The 16,261-nt window shown below is 41.8% G+C and overlaps 1 protein-coding gene across 1 annotated transcript in view; it reads left to right on the top strand.

Annotated features, from left to right (window-relative positions):
* The window catches only part of ITPR2 (inositol 1,4,5-trisphosphate receptor type 2), a 268,093-nt gene that overhangs the window by 210,290 nt on the left and 41,542 nt on the right, over positions 1-16,261 (top strand). The window contains exons 46-48 of the mRNA XM_068402385.1: positions 7,591-7,698; positions 10,532-10,724; positions 13,647-13,772. Coding sequence (XP_068258486.1) covers positions 7,591-7,698; positions 10,532-10,724; positions 13,647-13,772 — 427 coding nt within the window. The remainder of the gene's footprint in view (positions 1-7,590; positions 7,699-10,531; positions 10,725-13,646; positions 13,773-16,261) is intronic.

Consider the following 16,261-nt stretch of genomic DNA (forward strand, 5'->3'; position numbering starts at 1 on the left):
TTCCTTTTCTGTTGAACTTTCTTGTTATCTTCCCATAATCATGGCTGACACTTCCATCATCTCCTTATGTCCTTCCATCCTGTACTCTCTAAATTTTTGCTTACAGTAATCATAGGAAGCAGTCTACAAGTGCAGTTGTGTCATCCTGTTGGAACACTCTGGATCACGTACTGCTGTCCATGTCCTATGTTCAGTGTGGTCAGTGTACACCACAAAACAAGTGTGACCAATGTATGCATTGAGCTGGTTTGGCTCATGTAGGCACAGCTGCCCGTGACAGTTTACATGTAGCCTGCGGAGATGTTTCACATCCACCCCCCTCAAATTAATTTTGTTTTGTTGCAACACATTTTATCTGACCTGAACTTTCCCCACACATACACTTTATTTTTTTGCAAGTAAGCTTTGCCTGCGAAAGAAATAACAAAGAAGACAAATGGAAGTAAAGCTCGTTGAAATATTAGCAAGTCATTTTGTCTTCTGCTGGCTTTCATCAGGGATAGAAGAACAGCAAAACCACAGCAAAAATAGCAATAAAATTACTATGGGGGCTGCAAACATAATAGTGATAGAGATCACTTAACTGTGGTGATTCCTCTTATGTGATAATGCCAAGGTGTTTTATTTCTCCCTTCCCTGTGAGGTAGATCACTATTATCCACAATTTGTAGTGGCTACCATGCGAAGGCTGGGGAGGAGAGGTGGTGTCTCTGTGGTTACACGAGGCCATGGAAGAGCCAGCAACAGAATCCAAAGCGTTTGGACCACCCAGGGCCCTGCTCATGTACCACAAGCCATCAGGGGAAGATTAACTCTAAACCCTTTTGGTTGCTCTGTACAGTATAATCATCTAAATGAAATCAATGAATACTTGATTTGAGAGTCTCCCATTGCTCCATCCCTGCTGTTCCTAATGTTTGTTAACAGATTGCTTTGTGGTAGAGTGCAAAGGTGCCGCTCTATAAAACTGTAATGACTTCTGGAAAGGAAGTTGCCCTGTGTATTGCAGAAAGCACCATTCAGTTTTGATTGGAACATGGGGAGTTGAGAAGTTGTTATTACTGTTAGTGCAGCCAGTTGGAATGAACATTTCTGCTCAGTTATGGTTAAGATGACATTTCCTTTTTCCTTGCTTTCTCTCTCTCCTAGTTTACTGATGGAATAGGAGTTTTCTCTTTTGCCCTGGGCAGGGAGCTGGTATGTGGTAAGGTCCTGGCATGCCAAGGAAGAGGATCTCATTTTCTGTCTCCTGTCCTCTTCTGTCTCTCACGCATCCTGTTTGCTACTCTCTTGACTTTCTCTTTGCTCTTGTTTCTCAGTCCTTGGGATTTTTCTTGTCAGTCCCCAGGCAGCTTTTTTATCCTTTCTTGCTCTCTAAGCAGAAAATGAAGCGTTCGGGGGGTTTCACCTTGTGAGGGGGTTTGGTGGGGCCAGATCTCACACTACCTGGCTACAGGATCCAAGGGACTGAAGGGGAAAAAAGAGGAAGAGATTGTGGCTGTAAATGAGCCCCAGCTGCATGAGTCTGTTTGCACAGCAAGGTGAAACTAATCTGAACAGATGCAATTATTCTGCTGTTGCTGCGAGTTGTATTTTGTTTCCTTTCTCCCTGGTGAAAGACCACTGGCCTTTGGGCTGGCAACCCACACTGCAGTACGTCTCGTTACTGACAGGGTAGAGATGAAGATAATTTACAGCAGATCTATCAGATGTCAGGCACTGGACATCAGGTCTGTACAAACAGCTCTTGCCTCACTTTCCCCGAGGTGTGTAGTTCATGAACTTCCAGGAGTGCGTAGTGGCCTCTCTCTGCCCTGACACACTGGACAGGGCTGACTGGCACACCAGAGGGTTGGCTAGTGAGCTGCAGCTGGGGCATGGGGTAACGGCAGAGAGGGCACTGTGCAGTGCTATAGCTTGCAAGCACACCGCACATCCAGTTCCCTCCCCAAAATGAGCCCCAGTCCCCAGCATGCTCCCGACTGCTGCCTAACCCAGCACCCTTCCCCTGTCAGGTGTGCCTGTGTGCCAGGTATCTCCCCCGTCAGATAACAGCCTTGCTGCTGCCTTACAACTGTGAGAAGAAACTCGAGAGAATTGATGACAAGGATAACAATTTTTAAAATAATTTTGTTTCTATTTTTTTAGATGGTTGTAATACTACTTAGTAGTAATACTGTAAATATAAAGTGTTTCAAGGCATAGAAACTATTTGTGTCTTTATTTGTGCTTCTCAACCAGTTATCTAGGGCTTATAGTAAACTCCATCAGCCTTTTCTAGAAAATCGGTTTAACATGTTTGACACTTTGCCAGTGAACCAACTCTTCCGTGAAAACCCTGGTTGCTTTTAGGACACTAAGACTCACCTGTTTAGATGCCTTTATACCGTTTTAGTAATAAAAAGTCACCTTTTCCCTCCAGGTTTGGTAGTATCAAAATGCTAGAGAGTGAAACAGATCTCCCAGAATTTGGAGGTCTTCAGCCTGCTGTTTCTAGCTCTCATTTCTCAGACTCCTGTCCTTTTTTGGGCCTGAAGCAAAGCCTGGTGAAATCGGCAGGAGTTTTGACAACCGTCTTGGCTGTGTATTAGGTTAGGCCTTACGCCTCCAACGAGGACTGGGCTACCGAGGAGACCCTTGCAGTTTACAAGTTACAGAATCACAGAATCACAGAATGTTAGGGATTGGAAGGGACCTCGAAAGATCATCTAGTCCAATCCCCCTGCCGGAGCAGGATTACCTAGACCATATCACACAGGAACGCGTCCAGGCGGGTTTTGAATGTCTCCAGAGAAGGAGACTCCACACCCTCTCTGGGCAGCCTGTTCCAGTGTTCGGTCACCCTCACTGTAAAGAAGTTTTTCCTCATATTTATGTGGAACCTCCTGTGTTCTAGCTTGCACCCATTGCCCCTTGTCCTGTCAAGGGACAATGGGTGCAAGCTGGAACACAGACCCCTTCCATATTTTTACACGTTCTTGTAAAAATATGGAAGGGGTCTGTGTTTTACAAAGATAATGAAAAGTGGAGAATTACTTTTTCTTTTCCCAGCAATTTTTCCACATGCACACACATTGTATTTTGGGAAACCAATCTAGTATCCCAAGTCAATGAGTTATTGACAGGCTGATGACATGAATGTTCACAGCTTTAAATCACTTTTTCTTTGAGAACATTTAAATAACTGCATTTTTGTTCAAGGAAATATTGGCTTTAAAACAAAAAGCCTGCAGGAAATCCGTATATTGTTAATTGCAAAAGATGTGTCTGCTGTGGTTCTCCATGCTGCTGATCATATACGGAATCCCAGATGACCAGCAGATCTGATTTTATAATCATGTTGTGTGAGGAGTTTAGACTGAGTATTACTTGTAATTCTGTCATTTATCTCTACTCTTTCTTTATTAATGTCTTCAGCACTCCTGGTCTGTCCTCAATCTTTCACGTTTTGTACTGATGCTTTATTACAGTGTTTGCCAAATTTTTGAAGTAAAAGTCTTTCAAGATGAACAACAGTCCTTCCTTGGGAACTGACTGAAGGCTAAATGATCTTTATTCATATAGCTATTGCCTTACACATCCCCTCTTCGGAAATCACTGTTCCATTGTATGCCATTGCTTCCTCGTCCCTGCATGCCTTGATGAGTAGTAAAATACAGTGTTGACATTTAAAATATTGTCACTGGCATGGTTGATGGGTAAGCAAATGACTGACTGAGGGAGTTTTCTTCTCAGAGGTGATTATTGGGGGGCTCTCTGCAAATTCAGGCTCTAGTGATGGTTATTTTTTGTATCAGTTATGCTTGCCATGCATTTTTGAGCTTTGCTTTGCAAACATAAATGGGACTGTTCTTTTCATTATAGTTGCTGTTGTCCATACCCGTCCAGTGTCTTGTTCTTCAGGTGCCCCAAAAGATTTGTGCAGCACTTCGGAAATAACACTTAACTACATCACAAGAGTTAACTATGAAAAACTGTCATTCAGAGCTTGCACAGCCTTTACATGCCAGTCACAAACTGTCAGCTGGGGTGTATTATCAGCTTGGATAAGCTTTCCATATTTTAGGTTCGCAGTTTGTCACTACATTGTTATTTTCATTGCTATGTCTTTGATCTCAGAAAAAGCTCTGCGCTGGTCGAGGAGTCTGTTGACACAGTCCCCTTTGCCCATGTGGGCCTTTGAGCTCATTACAGCACGAAGGAAGGACCATGAAAGCAGAGCTTCAGAAAACATAGTAGCTGCCAAATAACATAGCATTTCTAAAGCTTTTCTGTGTCTTACTGTGGGCCTCTTCTTCAGATCTGAGCTTTCACAGATTGCTGTCCGCACCGTTCTTTCACTGATGTAGCTGTGACAATACAGAAATATTAGCAGTACTTGTTATTGGGTCAATGTAGAGGCATCCATCCTACGTAGGAACTGCAATACAAGCAGAAAATAGATAGACCCTTTGCCCTGAGGTTACTGTCTGAAGGTCTAGACTATAGAAGGTAAGTGGATGCAGAGAGATGGGGAAGCAGAAAGAAAAGAAGTTGTGAGTGCTTATTGCCCAGCACTACTGCTGACAGCTTTAGGTAGGTTTCCCTTTTGAAATCTGCTGTAGTTCCTCCAGTTTGGTCAGCAATGCCTGGTTGTTTCCGATGTGTCTTTGCTGGTAGCCGAGGTGCTAGCACAGAGGATCCTGGCCTGTTCTTCAGATCATTTGGTCTAGTGCTAGTGTCAGGAAGCCCCAGCTATATGGTGCTAGGCTCTGTACACATATCAGCACAAGAGAGTCACTGCCTGCAAGCACAGTCTAATAAAGTATAGTGAAGATCACTGAATGCACATGGTTTTAAAGTACATGGCTGCTGTTGACATGAAACCTGATAGTAAAATGCGCACTGCATCGGTGCTGTCTCAGATCATCAGCCGTCTGTTAGGTTAACACACTGTGCTAGTCAGTCCCATTACAGCACGAGAGGGCTGAGAGGGTTTTCCCTTCCACGTGGTAAGGGAACTTTTGTTACTGATATTTATTGAGAGATACTTTTACAATAAAAATTATGTACAGTTAAAAACATATCAGGAAGCAATACTTTGAGATTTCATATGGTTTACAAATGGAATTTCCAGTTCTGTATACAAATTCAATTGTGTTTATAAAAGAAGTTTCTTATGGTGCTAATGCAAATTTCTGAACCTATACATGTCCTTTTCTCCAAACTGGCATAATTTTAATGTGAGAAGAACTATCCATATATCCTTGACTTGTCATTTATTAGAAAACTCAAAATCTTAATGGTTGACATTGGGGGAAAAGGGTCAAGATACAGGCAAAGTTCCTCTGTATTACAGAAGATTAAAAAAGAGGAATATATTTGCTTCTGGTTATGCTAATTCATCACTCCAAGCAGGGTGTGATTGCATTCTGTCTAGTAAGTTCTTTTCTTTGTATCTTAAAGAGGGGATATAACCAAAGGGCATTTGGAGATGGACAAGGAAAATAATTGAGTCACAGAGAGTCTTCTGTTTGAGGAGGGATGGGAAAGATAGGGATTGTTTTAATTTAAAGAAGAGACAAATAAGAGAGGACATGACAGTAGTGTACAGAATGATGAATGATACAGAGAAGGTGAATTGGGCGCTCTTGCTTGCCCTGTCGTTAGTACAGAAGTGGAGGGACATTCAATAAAGCTGAAAGGCAAAAATAGTAACACTGTTCAAAGGGAATTCCTAAACAGTAACTGCCTGGTTTCCACAAGCTCATCTTGTTTCTCCATGTTGCTAGAGCATATACTGAAGGGGATGCAAAAGACCTAGAAAATGAATTCAGGTTGTCCTGTTGAGATGATGATGTGGGCGTACTGCAAAGAGTACTGACTGGATCAGGTTATATGGCTTGTGTGTAGGAGAAGAACTAGTTATATAGTCTTAATGATCCTTTGTAGCCTTAAAATTAAGTGGAAGTTGCATAAGATGCTAATACATATAATGAGACTATCCATACATTTCCTAGATAGAGTAAAAAAGTAACTATTCAAGGCAGAAATCTATTATTGATGGAAAGAATATTGCTCTACAGTTGTCCCCCATGTGATTCTTTGCATGTCTCCCTGAATATCTGCTCACGACCCTTTTATGAAAGGCTAATGTTGTGCCACATTGGCTCAGTGCTCTACTGTTGGGGCCAAGCAGACTTCTGTCCATGTGGAAGTTGTAGGAAATGCTTTTATTCTTCCTGAATATTTCTTTCTGGTTTTCTCTTGCTTTTGGATATTCCACTTATCATTCATCTTTAATTAATAAGTTTGTATCAAGATTCAGAAGAAAATTTATTTCGATCAGTAGATTCTAGGGAACTTCAATAAATAAATTGTTTATGTATCTCTTCTCCACCATTCTTAGATAAAAAGGGGATGGTGAGACATGCAAATGGCTTATAAACGAGTGTGATCACTTTCTGGCTAGATTATTACAATATCTGTTTGGATTCATTGTTATTTTTAGACTTGATCCCTGACACTCTTTTTGTAGATTTGTAATTATTTTATAATTCCTGGACGTACTGTGTTACTTCATGCAGTACAATCCTAACCCACCTGTGGTGATCATCACTTCAAAGCCTAGTTCCTGCAGTCATTTTGAGTGCTGTGCCTGCCTCGTTTCTAATGTCTGTGTCTAGTCTGTTGTGGTAATGTCCATGTAGTGATTAAGACCTGGATCACATCTGCAACATAGCCTTTCCTTTCCTGCCTCAGTTTCCGCTATTTTAAAATGGGTCAAACACCTCAAGAGTTTCTGGATGAAAACCACTCACTATGATATAAGGAAAATTGCATTTGCAGTACTGTTACCTCATGCCTTGTAATTAAGTCTTTGTTTCTCACTGACCTGAAAGACATCATGAATGCATTTGCTGACATTCTCAGTATAAAACTTTGTGCATATATTTCAAATATGCACATAAAAATATTTTAAATATTTACTAGTCAACAAGAACAGATGATTTTATGAATCATGTAAAGTATATAATTTGTAAAAGTTTGTAGGAGGAGATACATACTTGTGTGGTTTTTTGTATGCACATATGTGCTATGTATGTAAACTACACAGTTAATGTATGTGCCCACCACTGCAGTTCAGCTGCCTCTGAAATAGTTATGGACGTTATCTTGGCAGCCCAGAAATACCATGCTACAACATGGTGAAGAACAGTTTAGCCATTTGAAATCCCAAAGAAAATTTAATTGTAAATGTAATTACCTAGTCAGAGGTATGCAAATTTTATGGCTAAACTTAAGTGAAAAGAAGCATTCAGTCTAATTTTTTGGCATTTGTCAAAAGCCCTCCAAAAACCATCTAGGCTGCAGGCTAAACTGCCTTTCATAAATCTAAGCCGAAGACTTGCTGCTGATTTTTTAAGACTAAATTATTTTTATTGTTCTCAAGTAATTGCATTTTTGTTGTTATCTGTGGAAAGAGCCCCACTGGGTTGAGCATGTAAGTAAATGGGGGTGGGGGGAGGAGGGTTTGTGTTAGTTAAGTGGAGATGATAAAGCTGAAAACATAGCAGCAGGACATAAATCAGATTTTTTTTCTTTTTCTAGTTGGCTCGTCACAATAAAGCATTGCAACAGATGCTGAAGCCAGGGTCAGATCCCGATGAAGGAGATGAAGCCTTGAGGTATTATGCCAATCATACGGCACAGATAGAGGTAAAGAATTGTGCACTGGAAGATCGAATATGAGACAAGTTTGCATCTTGTGCACGGTGTATCACCTCTTTTTAAGCTTCTGCACAGCAAAGCTTATTCAAATAGTGTAGATTATTTATGAGAAGGAGAAGGTTGAATAATATGCTTTTGGCTATGGGAGAAAAAAGAATGCACCTATATTAAAAGTGGCTCCAAATAATCATTTTACAGTAGCTTTTCTGTGTGTTACCAAACATGTTTTGTTAGCAAAATAATGACTGTGGATAGTAGCTGTGTCATGAAGTCAAGAATAATCTTGTATGGTACATCACTCAAATAAATAATCATGAGTTTCAAAGCCAGTGATGCTAACTGATCAAATTAAAAGTTTGGCTGGAGTACAAAGAGGTTTTGAAGTGGTGTAGACATTCAGTATGGCTTTTGTTTAAAGGACCAAGGCTTGGCCTTGGTTTATCAGTTCTGTTCTCTGTTTTAAACTTTATCCCTGCCATGGGTTCGATTTAGATCAAGATCCACAGAAGTATTTAGGTTCTTAACTCTTATATCAGAACCTGTGCTCTTACAAATTTCGTGGGATTGTAAGCATCAGGATAGGAGTTAGGCACTCTAGAGTATCTCTAGTCCTTAGTGACTTTGTAAGGAGGAGAATTTCTATGGTGCAAAGGCAGCTGCTGTGAGACACTGCAGGAAGAGGAGCTGGGTCTCTTTAGCTTGGAGAAGAGGAGACTGAGGGGTGGCCTCATTAATGTTTATAAATATGTAAAGGGCAAGTGTCATGAGGATGGAGCCAGGCTCTTCTCAGTGACATCCATTGACAGGACAAGGGGCAACGGGTGCAAGCTGGAACACAGGAGGTTCCACATAAATATGAGGAAAAACTTCTTTACGGTGAGGGTGACCGAACACTGGAACAGGCTGCCCAGAGAGGTTGTGGAGTCTCCTTCTCTGGAGACATTCAAAACCCGCCTGGACGCGTTCCTGTGTGATATGATCTAGGTAATCCTGCTCCGTCAGGGGGATTGGAGTAGATGATCTTTCGAGGTCCCTTCCAATCCCTAACATTCTGTGATTCTGTGTGATCCGGCTTTCTTTTGGAAATGCTGTATCAGGTCCAAAATTGACCGAGTATGAAGACTGCACAGTATGGTTGCACACAGGCATGGCCTGAATCTGAGCCAATAGTTTTACCCTCAGTGGGTTCCCAGGCTCTGACAACATTGGACTTGTGTGCCTCGGGAGCAGTCTGATGCAAGCACCTCAGGTTGGTATTGTCCTGGCTGCCATCAAGGCAGCCCATGGCTGGGTCCTTCTCTGTTTCCCACCATCCTTTTTGCCTGGTACTGGTCATGTTATCCCACCACAGGACAGATGGAAGCTTCATGGCTGTGGTTGTCCAGAGGGATGCTTAGTGTTCCTCTTAACATATTTTAACGCTTTGGGTGCTCCTGAGGTATCTCTTAGGAAGTATCAGCTGGGTTTCCTGGGTAGGTTATAAATTTAGGCATTAAAGAAGCATTATGGTCTGCTTTTATGTGACCCATAGCTTCTTCCTGGTGGAGTCTCTGACATCTGCTAAAACCTCATGGTTGCAAAGCTTGTTCCTTGAGCAGATATGGAGGCCTCTGTTCTCAGGGAGGCTTTTAAAATGTCATTCTGCAGAGCAGCACATGCAGCTTACCTCTTCATTTGAGTCCCTGGCTGAATTGAAGGCGTGCCATCAGCTTCCTTCGCTCGCCCCATTGGCTTGGCTGCTGGTCACGTAGTCCCATTGCACAACTGCTGGCCTGAGACACAGCTGTTTACTTAGGACACTTCAAAACAGCCTGTTCAAATTTCACATGCTGTACAGGCCCGTGGGCAGACAAGCGTAATTGTCCTTCATCTCTAATGCAAATGTGCTTGAATATGTTACTCTGAGAAATGACTTAAGACAGGTGGTTTTTAGTATGTTCACATACTAAATATGAATTAACAGATAGAAAGGAAAGTTCTTAAATGCAGGACTGTGAATGGAAAAGTGAAACTCAACCCAGCATGGCTGCTATATCAAATGGATGTTCGCTGGTCTTTCACTGGAAGCAGTCCTAGATCTGTTTGGATTTCTGATACAGCTCCCCTATATCAATTATTTGATTTGAAAGTTGAATAGTGGGATTTTTTTTTCCACTAGTGGCTGTACAGAGACATGGGTCTAAGAGTCAAGATGAGTTTTCTACCCATTTCTGTATTATCAGTAATGCAGAATCCGTGATCAGAATGGGGAAGCAATTATGATGACAGTGTGGTGAGATGCAGTAAAATCTAGCTCACTCATGATAACTCGGTAGGCCCTGAAATACAAACAGTGCCAAACCTTGGTTTTTGCCAAGTAAGCGTATAAAGACCGACAAGATATGGGCGCTGAGTAACAAGGTGCTATTTTTGCATGTTCACCTTCACAGCTTACCTCATCACAGAAATAGACTCAAGGCGAGAAAAAAATTTCATAATCCAAGCAGAAAGCCCCTGAACTTCTGCACTGTTTACTGAAAGAGATCAGTTTCAATTTATTGCAAAATTGAAGCATTCTGAATTAGAACATTTTTTATATTTGGGGGAAGTTTGGACCTAGGTTTTGTTTGAGACATATATTTGCCACCTTATTTTCAGGCAGGCTTTTGAAGATAGAAAAGCAGTTTTACTTTGTTTAAGGATTGATTGGTTCAACTTCATTGTAATGTTTGAATAATTCATGAATTAATTTATAAATAAAAGAGGAGCTGTGAACAAGAAAAGGTATGACAAAATGGTTGGAAAGTCACTGATCCTGAAAAAATGTGCATTTTATTTATAGATTGTTCGCCATGATAGAACAATGGAACAAATCGTCTTCCCTGTCCCCAATATTTGTGAATTCCTCACTCGGGAATCCAAAAGTCGGGTATTCAATACAACAGAGAGAGATGAACAAGGGAGCAAAGTCAATGACTTTTTCCAACAGACAGAGGATCTGTACAACGAGATGAAATGGCAAAAGAAAATTAGGAGTAAGTATTGCAATTTCAAAAAATAGCTTAATTATGCTAAAACTCTGCTTTTAAGCCTTCAAATTTTTTCATTTTAATAATACACTTCTCTCTGTTCGCTCCGATACTGCAACAGGCAAAACTGCTCAGGGCTTGAGAGTGCAGGTCAGCAGAGTGTAGGTCAGCTGAGGCACTTGCATGCCACCATAAAAGAGGCGTAATACGGAGCAGTTATAAGTAATGTGTTCAAGATGATGTTTTGGACTCCAAAAGTTAAATTGAAGGATGGATGAACTGGGTGTAATTCCACTAGACTCAATAGAGTTGCTCCTAATTAAGCCAAGGCCCCTAATATTTAACAAAAACATGTGTAGCTGCATATTTGAGGTTTGCAGATTCCTAAAAGACCATTAAAAAACTTGTAAATGTCAGTCACTTAAAAACATCTCTTGCCAGAACCTCAGCTGCTTGAAATCTGCCTGACTCCCACGGAGTCACTTCCCCTTTGCCAATTCACATCAGTCTTGCTTGACTAGGCTGCAGTATGTCCCAGTCTGTTAGCCCATACTGGTATGTGTCCTGTGGTAGTGGGAGAGGCATATAGAATCATTTTGCTTGGAAAGGACCTTTAAGATCATCGAGTCCAACCATTAACCTAACACTGCCAAGTCCACCAGTAAACCATATCCCTAAGCAAATGTACCACCTTAAGCTGCTTGCAGATCTGACAGGCACAGTCAAGATCATGGGAGAGAGATCAAAGCAGGGACATGAAGAGGAGGTGCAGTGAAGCCAAGCCAGGTACCCTGAGTTTCTTGTTTAGTTTACTGGTGAACGTAACAGCCACTGGCCCTCTCCAGGAATGGGGCTGCTGCCACTGCTGATGTCCTGGGGACAGGAAGTGCCTGCCAGCTCAGCCATTGTCAACTGTGCCCTTTGCTTTTGGAGCAGAGAATCAAGGCTGCAAACTAATTAAGCATCTAGAGTATCCTTGAGGGATAAGGAAGGAAGTTGTATTTTATATATGTATATGTATAAAAATACATGTGAGTGATCACTTCGGTCACTGCTAAAATGCAGATGCTGCTGGGGTGGCACACAGCAGCTCACCACAGTGTTACGCACTTGGTGAGGAAGGAAGTGAAGAATAGGATCTATGGTCAGAGCAGCAGAGAGTTTGGGTAGTCAGAGCAATACGGTTTAATGTAGCAGCCTTAACGTGATGGAAGCATGGATGTTGGTTGCAGTTCTTAAAATGTCAATTCCCAGGCTATAATGTTCAGAGGCAGTAGTAAGTTTTCAGTGTCAGTCCTGTCGGCCCAGGTCCACTTCTCTTGGTGGCACTGTAAGAACTTGTCTGTACTGACAAACTGACCAGAACAGAAATTGAAAAATAAATGATTCCAGAGTAACTCCCTGTCTGCACAGTCTATTTGGGAATAAAAGTCACTGTACTGTAGAAAAATTACTCTAGTAACAAAATCATCTGTGGTTTTTGGTTAAGAAACACAAATAAAAGAGCCCAACGCTACACTTACATAGACCAGACCTGCTTAATGCTATAAGCAAAGAAAATTCGTTTATTTTTGTTCAGAACAGAAATTCCTCAATTCCTTTCATCAGTGGAATGGCCCACAAGTCTCCATATGTTTTTTTTATTTGAAAAGATAGTACAGGTTGAGGCTCAGTTCATTCCTCAGCCAAGTGTCTGTTAGCATGCAGTCTGCATTGCTTAAATTGACACGTCGTTTGCAATGGCTCCAAATGCTTAAATCTCAGCAGCCGACAGCGTAAAGTTATCACAATGAAATCTGAATATTTACCTAATCGCAATTAAAGTCTATTTAAACTGAAGCCTGAGACAGTCATGCAGTTGAAGGAGTCTACTGTTTATAAAAAGTTATCTGGGTGCAGGCAAGTCAAGAATATGCTCTGCATACTTGCAGGAGGCTCTCAGTACTTTAAAATCCTAATTAATAGGAATACATCGTCTTCAAATAAACCTTTTTGGCTAGAAATTTTTTCACACCATTGCATAGACAATCTTGTTTTAAATGTTCCTTTAAGCGTATTGTAGCGCAGTCATATATATGAAGTGCTTGCCTGGGTCTTAGCACCCTCTGATCTTGTTCCTAGCCTTTTTGCTGAATCGTTTATGAGACTCTGGACACAAAATCTTAAGCCTGTTTTGCCCTATTTCCCTTTTTAGTCTTTTCTAACTAGGTTATAGGTTCTTTGGGATATAGACTATTTCTGTGTATTTGTACAGCACTTCACATAGGGAGATCCTGGCTTCATTTGAGTCCTTTTAAGCAGGAGTACGGAGCTGTTTGTCAGCAGGTAACCTCGGACATCTGCGGATCATGCAGGAAGTAGTCAGCTTTCACAGAACCAAATCCCAGTCAGACCAAATTTTACCTGCTCCCCAAAGTAGATCAAGATGTATTTAGCTTGACAGAGGTGGGGAAAATACTGCCGTTCTGCAACCTTGCCTATTCTGTTGTTCTTTGAATAACATCATCAGTGTACTTGGTCCAAATGGGTCATTTGGATGACCCGTTCTGGGTCTTCTGGTTGACTGGCATGCAGAGTGCTGAAATCTCTTTCCTTGCTTGACTTTGTTTCCATGCACAAGGCTACAGTTTCAGAGGCAGGTGAAAAGACTCCTTCACAAAAGATCCAATCCTAAAATCGTAGCAGAGGCGAAACTCTTATATATAATGAACTGTATTGGGATCTTTGGATTAAAGGCTCCACTTGGAACTATGTTTTATGGCAAACCTATGTTTAATATTTGTCTGTTTTAGTTAACTTTGAAGATCTGTGTATTTTCTTCACTTTTCTTCATTCGTCTGTATTTTTTTTTAATTCCCTTGAGGCCACTACTGATTGAGTTCCTGCCTGCTTTCATTTCATTAATTGCTGTTCTTCTCCCCTTTCTAGGTAATCCGCCCCTATTTTGGTTCTCCAGACACATTTCTCTCTGGGGGAGCATTTCCTTCAACCTTGCTGTATTCATCAATTTAGCAGTTGCTCTCTTCTACCCCTTTGGAGATGATGGAGATGAAGGCAAGTGGAGTTTATTTTTATTTTTCCTTTTAATTTTAGATGCTTTCAATTCTAAGGTAATTAGGTTATAATCAGAGGTTATATAAAACTGCACCTTCAGGTATGCTCATATCTGTAGAAGCCATTTAGTGTTTTCTAAGTAGGTACCAGGTGTTGTCTGAAATGTAGTAGTTGATCTTCTGTGTGTCACATGTCCCATGCAATGTGAAGTAAAATGGACAGAAGATAACTGCTGAGCTGAAGATTATCTAGATGATCTGAGCTAATTCTTTTTCTTTTTTTTTGATACTGCCATATTGCAGTGTACTACTGCAGACATTCAGTTACAGCTTCTGAGCTAAAGAAGGATTCCTGGCAGCAGAGGGACTGAGATTCTGTAAAACTGACCACTTTGAAGGACTTGCAGTCTTAAAAACATACAGAATGGAATCATTTGAAAACTATCTTGTTGGATTTTGACTATTTTGCTTGTTGGATTAAAAGGACATAGCTGTTGCAGAGGATAAATGCATTATATAAAAATATGCTTAAAATCTAGGATTCTGGCTCTGCTTCATCACATGTCACAGGAAATATAGCAAATAATGAATTTCATTAAATAAATGCAGCAGACTAGTGGGAGGCCTCTTTGAATCCCAAACAAGCTTAATTTGGATAAAGGAGACTAAATAGTTCAGCATACTGGTAATGGGAGTAGAGCTGTTCACCTCTGGGTCTTTGATTCATGTCCAGTCCAGTGAGTAATGTGACTGAAAGTCACCTCTGTCTGATGGCATGTGAACTGGGCTGGTGGAAGCAGTCCAGTTTCTAGTAGATGCATGTGCTTTTCACAAACACCAGAGCTGGCACCAGCAAACATTCCTGTTGGCTGGCTAAACAGAAAGGCAGCAGATTAAAGTATATTGGCATGGAGACCATGTTGCCCTTTCACCCTGCGGGGTGGTCTGCGCAGGTCACAGCACAGGCATCTGCGCAGGCTTGCGTAGCACAGTTTGCATGGCTGTGCCGTGTAAAAGGGAAGCGCTTGTACTTAGTGCTTTCCTGTTTGTAAACTGAAGAGTCGCTCAGAGTGCACGCACGTTACAGCCCATGCAGGATAAGAGAAGAAATGAAGAGTTAAAAATAAACCTTGTAAACTACTACATTTTAGCTAATCTATACTCACGGAAATCCTCTGATCTGCAATCAGTAGGTATTAATACTTATTTTGAACAGCAGATTTATATAGTATTAGTTTAAGTGGCCCCAGTAATCCAGTGATTTCAGTGATAGTATGTTTCAGGATTCCAGTTCCTAGTGCTTGTAAAAGCAAACGCCGAAGGATAAACAATAGGTATGGCCAAATGTGATTAGTAGGGCCATGAGGCAGCCTCCTTACATCCAGCCTCCCCCTCCACCAAAACCTAAGAGACGGAGTTTATGTCCCATTTTTCCCCTTTGCCTTGCGTAAATCCACCCATACTCAGATGGCTGAGGTGCCTGGGCTGATCTAATCATCCCAAGAATGCTGCCTTTTAGTAGGCTTCTGCAGTTCTTACATCATATGACATAAGTGAAATTGTGCTGCCAGTGAGGATGCTCTGCCTGCGGCGTGCATGTCTGCACACATTACTGGTGTGGGTCCTGCGACGTGAAATTGTTTGACCTGCAGTAGGGAAGAAGGAGAAATGATTTGTTAAAGAAACACTGGATGCTTTGGCCTCACCCTTCAGATCCACTTGGAAGTTATTTTTTAGGATCCATTAAAAGTTTTCAAATCTTGTTGGCAAAGAAACTGACTGACAGAGCCGACCTTGAACCTCCTGCCAAGGATATAAACACTCCTGAACTTTGGAAAAGTTCGGATGCCATCTGAACATTGAGGCTAGGGCCTCATCTCATTGTTTCTTAATCCCACTGATGCTGCTCAGCTGTGTATCTGTTGCCAAAGAGATAGCATGATTTCTGTTGTGAGTCCAGCTAAATTTTCTATTCCCTTCTCCCCTGTCACTGACCTCTCAGTTCATCTGATAACAATAGAAGTCAGTGTACAAGTGTGACAGTGCCCTGAGATCTGAATGTTCTTTTTATATCACAGCAACATGGTGTGTTTCCAGGGCTTTAAGCAGAGGAGAGAGGGAAAATAGGGGCATCGCTCAAAACTCGAGGAGAGCCTTGGAGCCAGCATCTTGCAGAGCGGCAAAGAGCCTGACTGAAGGCAGCGGCTCATATGTCCGCAGTTGCTCAGCAAGACCCGCGTCCCGCTGCCTCCCCAGGAGCAAGGCACAGCTATTCAGCTGCTCTCGGCAAGGCAGATGCTGCCTGTTCCTGCCAAAGTCCCCATGGCTGCCTCCCGCTGCGGCAAGTGCCTTGCTCCCGTGCAGAGGCGGAGGCTCCCGCTGAACACCCGCAGCCTTTCAGAAGAAAGCTGCTTTTCTAAAACCGGGGCGCTTCGGTGCTGTTGGGGATTGAAAAGTGACACTGCAGCGCAGTGCCACTTGCGGCGCCGC

Source organism: Nyctibius grandis, chromosome 5 (assembly GCF_013368605.1).
Source record: "Nyctibius grandis isolate bNycGra1 chromosome 5, bNycGra1.pri, whole genome shotgun sequence".
Classification (NCBI taxonomy): domain Eukaryota; kingdom Metazoa; phylum Chordata; class Aves; order Nyctibiiformes; family Nyctibiidae; genus Nyctibius; species Nyctibius grandis.